General features: G+C 57.4%; 1 protein-coding gene across 1 annotated transcript in view; it reads left to right on the forward strand.

Moving 5' to 3' along the window:
* Positions 1-11206, forward strand: part of LOC102433133 (protein KIAA0556-like) — a gene marked incomplete at its 5' end in the record, with an annotated part of 45053 nt that overhangs the window by 11228 nt on the left and 22619 nt on the right. The window contains 3 exons of the mRNA XM_023747680.1: positions 2546-3416; positions 9523-10248; positions 10998-11197. Of these exons, the coding sequence (XP_023603448.1) occupies positions 2546-3416; positions 9523-10248; positions 10998-11197 (1797 nt within the window). The remainder of the gene's footprint in view (positions 1-2545; positions 3417-9522; positions 10249-10997; positions 11198-11206) is intronic.

Below are 11206 nucleotides of genomic sequence, written 5' to 3' on the forward strand. Positions count from 1 at the left end.
CCCAGGCAGGGAGGCTGAGGGGGGAGCAGGGGAGCCCGGGCAGGGAGGCTGAGGGGGGAGCAGGGGAGCCTGGGCAGGGAGGCTGAGGGGGGAGCAGGGGAGCCCGGGCAGGGAGGCTGAGGGGGGAGGAACCCCAGCCAGGTTGGCCTGCAAGCTGGGGAAGGAGACCACTCAGTTGGAGGAGCGGCGACGGCACAGGTGCTGCTGACAGATGTCGGCCTGAGCCTGAGAGCTCCCGGTGGATCTGGCACCTGCTGACCCTAAAACTGACCGTCCAAACCAGGACACTCTGAGAGTGAAAAGAGGGTTCTGTGAATGATTGGGCCAGGACAGCAGAGTAAATCCGAACCGTCCCAGACACACAGGAAGTTTCCACCCAGGTACTGGTGCCCTTGGCAAGGTGGGTTCGGGCAGAGATAGAGGCAAAGGCCCGACTGCAGCGGGGCCGGGGCCACAGGGGTGGGGAGGGGGGAGGAGCAGCCGGGAAGTGACTCGAAGGGTCTGCTGTAAAGGCAAAAAAATGGTGGGGCACCCCGACAATGAAGTACCTCAGCAAGAAAAAGAATAAAGCTATTAATTCATACAACATGGATGAATCTTCAAGTAATTATGCTGAAAGAAAGAAGCTAGGCCAAGAAGAGTACATAGTGTGTGATTGCTTTTATTTAAAAAGGAAATGCAAACTGATATATCAGAAAGCTGACGGTGGTTGGCTGGGGAGGGGTTGGGGGGTTACCCAGGGTACAAGGAAACTTTTGGGGTAATGTGCTCATTATTTTGATTGGAAATTGATTTATGGGTATATGCATGTGTTAAAACTTATCAAGTTGTACACTTTAAAAAGGTACTGTTTTCTGTGTGAGGTGTGTGTTATATTCCTCAGTCAAGCAGTTTTCAGAAATGTTTTGATGAGAAGGGGACTGGACAGATGGCAGGGCAGTAGCAGGCGGAGGTGTGGTTTCATTCTCAGCATGAACAAAGCAGTGCTGGGGAGAAGAAAGAGACAGGAAGCCTAGCCAGGGACCCCGCTGTCATATGCTGAGGGGGTTAGGGTTCATCCCACTGGCCTGAGGGTCTCCACATTCCTGTGCAAAGGAATTGTCGGAAGAACCTGTTACACATGCAGCGCCCACACCACATCCCCTGGACTGTCCTCCAGCACAGCCCAGGTGGGACAGCCCAGGGGAGACAGTTCAGGTGGGGCAGCCCAGGTGGGACTGCCCAGGTGGGGCAGCTCAGGTGGGACTGCCCAGGTGGGGCAGCTCAGGGGAGACAGCCAAGTGGGGCAGTCCAGGTGGAGTAGCCCAGGGGGGACAGCCCAGATAGGACAGCCCAGGGGAGACAGCCCAGGTAGGACAGCCCAGGGGGGGCAGCCCAGGTGGGACAGCCCAGGTGGAGTAGCCCGGGTGGACAGCTCAGGTGGGGCAGCCCAGGTGGGACAGCCCAGATGGGACAGCCCAGGTGGGGCAGCTCAGGTGGGGCAGCCCAGGTGGAGTAGCCCGGGTGGACAGCTCAGGTGGGGCAGCCCAGGTGGGACAACCCAGGTGGGACAGCCCAGGTGGACATCCCAGGTGGGACAGCCCAGGGGAGACAGCCCAGGTGGGAGAGCCCAGGTGGGGCAGCCCAGATGGGACAGCCCAGGTGGGGCAGCCCAGGGGAGACAGCCCAGGTGGGGCAGCTTAGGTGGGACAGCCCAGGTGAGGCAGCCCAGGTGGGGCAGCCCAGGTGGGGCAGCCCAGGGGAGACAGCCCAGGTGGGGCAGCCAGACAGGCTGACAGGCACAGCCTTGGTGTTTCCAGGGTCTGCTTTCTGCAGGGGGAGGAGGGGAGGGACTTCCCAAGCCACAGTGCCCAAGGCAACCTTCAGCAGCAGGAAGGGAGTCAGTAGATAACCCTGCCTCCGCCTTTGGAGGAACACAGGTGCCTTCTGTGGGTTGCTCGGAGGTCCCCAGTGGAATACAGCCCGATCGCCCACAGCAGTGACCAGCTCAAGTGCCTTTGGGGGTTTTCTCGGGCCCTGACTCTTGGGAGCACCTTACCAAGTAAGCAGCCCGCACTGGAGTCCTTATCTCGGCACTGCTCTCAGGACCCCACTGAGCCAGGTGTGCCTTGGCTGTGCGCGCAGGCTTTCCTGCGGGGAGGCTCGGGACGTACTGGAGCGAAGCCGCCTTCGGCAGTGAAGACCGAGGGTTTCACCAGGCGGGTGACAGCCAGGTCTGCTCTGGCAGGAAACTACCTCCCTGGCAACAGGAGGTGGAGGCTGGAGCAGCAGGACAGGAAGCAGGGAGGCTAATTAGCAGGCAGTTACAGATGTCCCAGCGGGAGGTGCGATGACAGAGCCCATCAAGCACCTCTTTGTGAAGGTCCTTTGATTTATAGTGTAAGCTTCACGCAGGAAGGGGACTGAGCCTTGTTTAACATCCCAGTGCTGTGGTTTCACAAAGCCTGTGTTTCCAGCATTCAATTTCTCTTCATCTTCTGCTTTAAAATTTGAGACATCAGTCTGACACCACGCATCTCTGTTTTGTTAAATTTTGTGTTTCCAGGATCTTGATGTTGGTGCGAAGAACGTGAAGCTTTATGTCAACAAAAGCCTCATCTTTGATGGCCAGTTAGACAAAGGAGGTGGGGAGGCCCCGGCCAACCAGAGCATCCCAGTCGGCCTGAAAAATGAGCAGATTGAGGGGGCGGAGAACGGCTCTAATGCCCCCTCGGAAGAAGGCAGAGGTGCCCAGAGGATGGCCGGCACCGCTGGGGACGAGGATCCCAGCACCACTGGCTCACAGCCAGCCCGAGTGGCCGGGGATGTGGCGGTTTCTTCACCAGGAACTTTATTTGGCGAAAGGATGAATTCTCCTGGTTGCATAAAAGACAGTTTGTCCAAGTTAGAGGACGATGTCAGCTCGTCAGCAGCCCCAGCCTCCGAGGGGGGCGAGCGTGCCCCTGCCCCCAGGCCCCCAGTGGAGTGCCCTCCGCTGGGCCAGGAGCTCTCACAGACTCTGCAGCTGGAGAACCTCCCAGGCAGGAAGGTCTCTGCACCAGGGAGAACCCCCGCCTGGCTACAACCCTCTTGCACAGGGAAAGGCAGGAGGCAGGGAGGCGGGAAGCCCAAACCCCTCTGGCTGTGTCCTGAGAAGCCACCGGATGGGACGGAGGGGCTTGTGCCGGAGGACGAGGACGTCTTCAGGGAGGGTCCTGCGGAGGCCGGGGATGAAGGCCCCAGGCGCGAGCCAGGGCGGGCCAGCAGCCGGAATGCCATCTCAGAGGACCGAGCCCCGAGGGTGACCCCCAACGCCTGCAGGGATGACTTTGACATCTTTGAGCAGCCCTCCAACAGGGAGCGCCCCGCTAGTGGGAGGAGGGCCCGGAAGGATGCCCTCAGCAGCAGTCACGGTGATGGGCAACCAGCCAGCAGAGGTAAGCTCGGGGAGCAGTCTGACTGGGGCTCATCATCCCTGCAGGAGGCTGCTGACTGGCACCAGCCACTCAACTCCCGAGCCTCAGTTTCCTCATCTGCAAAGCGAGGGGTTCTTCTTAACCAGGGCTCACAAATCTACTGTCTCAGGAGCCACATGGGAGGCAGCAGTGAGTGAAATGGGCAAGACAGACTTTGCCTGTTAAACTCGTAGATATATTTGTCATTGCCACCAAGACGTCCCTTTGTTCATTTTTCTTTCAATACATGACTTTTCCAACCTAGACCTGGTTATTCTACCTCTGATAGACATTCGTCTCTAATTACTTCACTTTATTCTTAACTGTACTGTTAGGAAAATAACGCTGTATGATGATAAATAGCAGTTGACACTTCCCTGGATTTTGGAAGGACATTAGGGAGTGGTGAGGACTGTGGCTAACTGGAGCGCACAAGCCCAACTAAAGGGGGCAGCTGCTGCTTCACTCAGGCTCTTCTGGCTTTCAGGACTGCAAGGCCAATGTGCCAGATCTCTTTTCCTTTTATTAAGAGAAATCAGAAATATATCAGACTATTCTAATTTTCACCATTGGTGACTTATCTGCTGAACTTTGCAGTAGATCATCTCTAAGGCTGTGAAAGGAGGGTACCAGAGACTGGACTTCTGAATATTTCCACTTAGATTTGGCTATTGGGAGTGTAGCATAGCAACAAGATGTCAAAACATTTGAATTCAAACTCCGCTACATGTAGATCTGGGACTTACAGAGCAGGCCCTTGCACACGCTGAGCCTCAGCAGCTTTGTCTATAAAATGGGGATGAGCTGTGAGGAGTAAGACGATGGCTTCGCAATAGTAACAGAGCCTGGCCCGTGGCAAGTGCTCCACGAGTGGCGGCCATTTTTTTCAACATTAGCTTGTCGGTCCTTTATTTTCCACAAAGCACTGGGACCTACCAAGGCAGGGCTCACCCCTAGTCCTCTGAATTTAACCCCACTCCACATTACATAGGAGCACACCAACCCCCATCGTGCGTAAGCCTGGAGCCTCTCTGAGCCTCAGTTTCCTCACCTGTAAAATGCTGCCAGTAATACCCATCTCATGGGTGCTGGGGATCAGATGAGATCACCCACGTGCAGTGCCTGGCACAGTGCCTGGCACACAAGTGCACCAGGAGATGCTAGCTGCTGCTCTTTATCGTCACCACCATCGAGGTGTTGGCACTGCCCGCACTCTGTGGCTCTACCTCATGGTGTATCTGCAGGTGAAACCAATGTACAGTTGCCCCTTGAACCTCTCGGGGGTTCGGGGTGCTGACCCCTTGTGCAGTCGAAAACCCACATATAACTTTTGACTCCCCCAAAACTTAACTACTGTCAGCTACTGTTGACTGGAAGCCTTCTCAATAACAAGCAGGCGATGAACCCATATTTTTATGTTATATGTATTATGTAGATATTCTTACAATAAAGTAAGCCAGAGAAAAGAAACTGTTATTAAGAAAATTATAAGGAAGAGAAAATACATTTACTGAAATAAGTACTGTACGTATTTACTGAAAAAAATCACATGTAAGTGGACCCACGCGGTTCAAAGTGGTGTTCAAGGTCACCTGTATATATGTTTTAGTGAGTCACGCAGCCTCTACTCCATCGTTGGCTAGCAGACAGAGCCCGAAGGCCTACACTTAGAAATGTGACGAGTTTGGGCCTCCTTCAGACCCTCACATGTCGCTTAGGACACGGACGCTTAGGGCTGCCCGTAAGACTTGCGTGTCTTCCTGCGGGGCTCCCAGCCGAGACTTACCCAGTGCTGGGTGTCGGGGCCAGCCGAGTGGGAGAGGAGAGGAGAGCCAGGGAGCTCTTTGAGAGCAGACACTGTCTTATCTGTGATGGGATCTCAGGCCCAGGTGTCTGCTCGTGGTGGGTCCTCCGAGTGTGGGATGGCTCCGTGGCTACGTGCAGGCTGCAGTGCACCAGGCTCTCATCCAGGCGCGGCACTCGGACCAGCTCATGCACCCTCCTGCCAGCCCCTTTTACAGCTAAAGGAGATACGAGCTTTAAGCAGCTTTCTTCAGGTCACACAGCCAGTAAGGGCAGAGCAGAATTTGAACCCTTGTCCTGCTCCAGCATCCGTGCTTGAATCACTACCCCACGTGCCCTGTTTCCGCAGCCATCATCAGCCCCCGCCCGGCGGAGCCAGGCAGTTCCGAGCCTCCCTGGTGAACAGGCCCACAGAGCCTCTGGGAGTTATTCTAATGTGTCCACGTTTGGAAGACTTTGTCTCCCTTTAATTTCTTTCCAGGCATTTCACTGGTTGGCTCAGTGACACATTAAGAACTGAGCCCTTCAGATTTAATGCTTGTTAAACCAGTCGTGCTAAAAAGGAAAGTCGCTTTGAAATCTTAAATTGCCCATTACATAGAGCCAAAGCCCATGCCATGCCCTCAGGAAAGGTGCAGGCCCCCCGCTCCGTAGGTGCTGCCAGGATGCATGACTGCCAGACTCCTCCCTGGGCCTGGAATTGGCTCCATAAACAGCCTGGAGATTCTTTTGTGCCACAGAGCACCTCACTGTCATGACACCTGCATTTCGGAAGTGTCGTTATCAGGGGTCAGTTGGCTACAGGTGAATGAAATCCCGTCAGCCCAGTTTGAGCAGTAAAGGGGGTGTTATTTGGCGAATGTTTGAGGCGCTCCTAGACCCCCAGAGGCAGGGAGTGTAGCTGCTCACCGCATGGGATTGGGAAGAGGAGCCAGGACGCTGGCCAGCACCAAGGAAGCTTCTCCATGACTGTCCAGGCCCTACCTCTGCTTCCCACTGGCCCTTTCCCTCACCCTCCCTCAGGGTCGGCTTTCTCTGCCTTTGTGCACACAGCAGGAAATGGCCTGGCAGCCCTAGGTGACTCAGTGTTCTGGCTCTGTCGCCAGCAGCCAGCTCCATAGTCTCAGGGGAGAAGTTGATTGGCCGACTCGGGTCAGGTGTCCACTCCTTGTTCATCAGCTACAACTGGAGGGCAGTTCACCGAGAATAAACATGGCTCTGTTATATCTCACTACGTACTTTCTCATTTCCTGTTTTAGTAGCAATTAGCATACGCCTCATGGTGGTGCCATTGATTTTTATAAACTCAAGTGCAGAACTCTGTAGCTCATGTTAGTCTCAACCAAGGAATAGTTTTGCATCTTCAGTCCCGTCTTCTCATATCGGTGGTCCCTCCCAGACTGTGTTGACTACAGACTCACGAAGCCGCAGCTTTCTGTTGCCCTTCAGACTTGCAGGTGGGGTTGACCAAGGACCACACACTGACCCTAGCAGCTCCCTGACCCCAGGGACTTGCGAGTAGAGTGTTCTCCTGCAGAGAGGGGAACCGGCCCTCAGCGGTGGTCCCATCTGCGAGGTCTAGCAGAGCATCTACACCTCTCTGCTTTTAAAACCCAGGGTACCTCTTGGGGAGCAGAGGTCAGAAAGCAGATGTGGGGTGAGAGCAGAGCCCTGCCTTTCTTCTCACCCAGGCAGACACACAGGCGAGGCCCTGACACAGGACGTGGGTGCTGTCTCCTCAGTGCCCTTGCAGACTGCCCCAGGCCATTCATTCCAGCCCGTGGAAATCAAATCACAGTTAGCGGAGCACCGATGATCCATATGGGAGTCCCTTCTGCAGGTGTTAAGCCTCACGCCTGGGAAAGGGTGGAGGAAACTCCTGGGTCTTTTTTAATGGCAGATGGGAAGGCGGGGCGAGGACAGGTGCAGGAGAACTGGCAGGTGGAGAGGGAGTCCCTCAGCCTCCAGGTCTGAACACGGGTGTAATGGTGATGCCAGCTGTCCATCCCTTTGCTGGCAAACATTACTGAGCACTTCCTCGTGCCAGGTTCTGTGCCAGGCACTGGGACGCAGCAGGCAGCAGGGCAGAGCAGGCCTCTCCACGAGGAAGGTGACGAGAGGAGCCAGCTGCCTGGGGATCTGAGAAGAGAGCATTCCTGGCAGAGGGCACAGCAAGGACAAAGGCTCTGAGACGAGAGGCGACCTGGCGTGTCACAGGGAGGAGAGCCACGTGGCTGGAGCAGGAGGACATGGGAGAGGGTGGGAGTGCGGTTGGGGAAGTTAGTGGGGCCAACTCGGGGCTCTGGGGCGTGGTGAGGAGTTGGATTTTCTTTGATTTTCCTGTTCCCAGCGTGGAAGAGATAATGGCACTCAGAGGGGATGGTGACAAACACCATTTAGGCACATGGAGTCTGAAGTGATAGTGTGGACATGTCTGGACCCCCCGAGGGGCCTTGGATGGTGGTGCCTGGGGCGGGGGCGGGGGTTGCCAATGTGACACTGGGCAGTGCCTGCGTGGGAGCCAGGGCCAGACGTGGGGACTGGGGAGGAGGGAGGAGCTGCGGGTGGAACGTGGAGAACCTGGCAGCAGTGTCTCCTGAGCCCGAGGGGAGCGTGGCCTCGGACAGCAGTGTGGAGCGAGCACTGAGAGAAGACTGCGTGCGTGGGGTCCCTGTGAACCCGGAGGGCACCGCTGCAGTGGAGGGCTGTGGGATTCATGGATGGAGGGATGGAAAGCCACCAGGCATGCTACCTCTGACACAGCTGGGTCCCAGGGCCCCAGTGATGCCACCAGGAGCCTCTCATTGCCCTGCTTCCTTCTCAGGCCGGCCCCTCACAGGCAGCAAGGTGGCCACAGGCAGCGCCGCTCCATCCACGCTCAGCAGCTCCAGTTCACGGAGAGCCCCTCTCTCCCGGGTTCCTTTCATGAGCCCAGCTTGCAAGGATACTGTCCACATTTGCTTGATCCGAATGGCCTGCAGGTGGGGGGTCCCCAGGGGAAAGTCAGGGTGCTGTTCCTAGAAAAGGGAAGAGGAGTTTGAGGCAGCAAAACAGTAACTGGTCAGAGAAAGCAGGCCGCAAGGGATGGGAGGCGGGGATGGGCGCAGCCACTGCAGTGGGCGGAGGGAGCGCAGATCCGAGGCCTCCCTCTGCCTTCAGGGCGGAGATTTACGCTTGTCTGCAGGCTGAGAGGGCAGTGGTGGGGAAGGAGTGATTGAAGATTCTGGAGAGAAGCGGTAATTGATGGGGCCAGGCCCCCTAGGAGACAGGCAGAAAATGGAGTGCAGGGCACGGCACCAAAAGAAAGGAGAAAGAGCAGAATGTCAGTGCCAGCTGCTGTTTTTTCAAGAATGACACCCTTAGGTGGCACTTAGCCATGGCGTGGCCCCGAGGATGGCCCCTGCTCCATGTGCACTCGGGCTCTTAGATTCTGTGAGTGGAGCGGGGCCTTCAGACGCCAGCCCTGGGCATGGCTGCGGCTCCTGGAGCCAGTTAGGCCGTGTGTGGAAGTAAAGTCCTCGCCGTGCAATGCACCTGGGTTGTTTCAGCGTTTTCCTGATTATAAAAATAATACATGTAGGGAACTCAGAAGATAAGGTGACAAGGAAGAAAATAAAAGCCCTTCCTACTCCCACCCCGAAAGATCATCCTCGCACGTCGGTGCAAGCTGCCCACATAGGATGGGCATCGTTTAAAATGGCACAGCTGGCTCTTTTCCTTTTACCTTCTTTTCCGAGCCCTTTGCCTGTCACTAAGCAGTTTGAAAACTCCGTGCAAGTCACGTGACTGGTAGCCCGAGGCGCAGGCTCCTGGGTGGCTGACTCTGAGGCCACAGGCAGCGGCTTCGCACTGGTTGTGTGAGGCTCTGAAGTGGGAAAACTTCCAGCAAAGGCTCCAACACAGCCATACCGGCCTCCCTTGATGTGCATGAGGTGGCATGCTTAGAAAATTCAGTGCAGATTGAACAATACTTTGCTTTTTGTAAAACAGCTAGGTTCCAGACTTGAGAACCGGAAACAATTTTCTACCAGCCTGAATGTGTGTGACAGGAGACCGTGCTCTGTGCCCGGACCGTCCAGTGCAGTGCGGGTGTTAACAGCCCTGCCCACCGGCCATGCCAGGGGGGTCAGTGGGCATTGAGACAGCCAACAGCAGCCTCGCCGCTTTCTAGAATGTTCCCCTGAGGGCGGCTCCACCCAGCCGAGAGCCACTGGATGAGACACTTTGGGTCCCACTTCCACACCTGTCACTAATGGGCCTCCCCCCTCCTGTGCCCTTTCTTCAGGAGAAGCCTGGTGCACCAGGCCGCCGCCGCGGCCCCAGTGGCGCAGCGAGCAGGAGCACACGCTGCAGGAGTCCTGGAGCTCCCTCAGCGCCTTTGACCGCTCCCACCGGGGGCGCATCTCCAACATGGAGGTGCAGGGGGACATCCTGGACGAGTTCCTGCAGCAGCAGAGGAGCGGCCGGCAGGGCGCCCAGCCAGCCCCCGGCAGGGAGCAGCCGGAGCCGGAGCCCCGGGCGGGGCCGGACGACTGCAGAGACGCAGGCGACCCCAGCGACTTTAGAATCCCCGTCTTGCCCTACGGGCGGCACTTGGTCATTGACATCAAGTCCACGTGGGGGGACAGGCACTACGTGGGCCTGAACGGAATAGAAATATTCAGCTCCAAGGGAGAGCCCGTGCAGATCGCCAGCATCCAAGCGGACCCCCCCGACATCAACATTCTACCAGCCTATGGGAAGGACCCCCGGGTGGTCGGCAACCTCGTCGACGGGGTGAACAGGACCCAGGACGACATGCACGTCTGGCTGGCCCCCTTCACGCCGGGCAAGTCCCACTCCATCTCCATCGACTTCTCGCACCCTTGCCACGTCGCCCTGGTCAGGATTTGGAATTACAACAAGTCGCGGATCCATTCCTTCCGCGGTGTGCGGGACGTCGAGATCCTGTTGGACGCACAGTGCATCTTTAACGGAGAAATCGCCAAGGCCTCCGGAACCCTGACGGGAGGTACAGTATGTCTGTAAGGATGTTCCCGAAGCCCTACCCGCTGCTCGCTGAGGCTCCGAGGGAAAACCAAACCCACAGGCTGCCAGTGGCGATGGGTCTCTCCCCTCCTAGGCCTGGCCCGCTCGCCGCCTTTGCAGCGTGGGTGTGCGGGCGCTGACCTCATTAAACTCCTCGGCTGGGGACGGGCCTGAGCCCGAAAGGGGGACCCTCCTGGGAGGTGCTGACTGAGGGAGCACACTCAGGAGAGCCCAGTGCGGGGAGGGGTGCAGGACATGGAGCGGGAGCTGAGCAAGTGGTGTCAGGGGAAGCCACCGCAGCCTGACCGAGGGCAGCCCGGAGCATGAACTACAGGTCTGTCCTGCCTGAGGCAGAGCGCTGGGGGTTGGAGCCCTGCAGGCTCCCCGCTAGGGGCCTAACGCTCATGCCCTTCCAGCAGGGCTCCAGTCCTCCCCGCCGGGGGTCAGCGGGGATCTGTGAGCACCCACAGCATCTGCTCTGGTGCCCACCCACGCGTGTTTCAGGCCCATCTCAGTGATTCTCCTCACATAGGTCCCTTGTTAGATCTGTGCCCTGTGTGGTGCTCAGGTACGCGGATCCATTTGCCGATGTGAAGAATCCACGTCCCTGCACAGATGGAGAACTGTCCGTGGCTCGGGGTTTATGGCACAGAGCTGATGGGTCTGGGCCCTGACCCACAGCTCAGTGGGATTTGGGAGAGTTGACCCTTGTCTTCCTGGTAACCCCTTCAGCCCCAGAGCACTTTGGAGACACAATCTTATTCACAACCGACGACGACATTCTCGAGGCCATATTCCGCTCGGATGAGACGTTTGACGTGGACACGGAGGGCCCGTGCAGCCTGCCGTGCGAGGAGGCCCTGCAGAGGCCCAGCACCGCGGACGGCGGCACGGAGGAGCGGCCCTACACCCAGGCCGGCCTGTGGGCCCAGGTAGGACGG

The sequence above is a fragment of the Myotis lucifugus genome, unplaced genomic scaffold, assembly GCF_000147115.1.
Source record: "Myotis lucifugus unplaced genomic scaffold, Myoluc2.0 scaffold_949, whole genome shotgun sequence".
Taxonomy (NCBI): Eukaryota; Metazoa; Chordata; class Mammalia; order Chiroptera; family Vespertilionidae; genus Myotis; species Myotis lucifugus.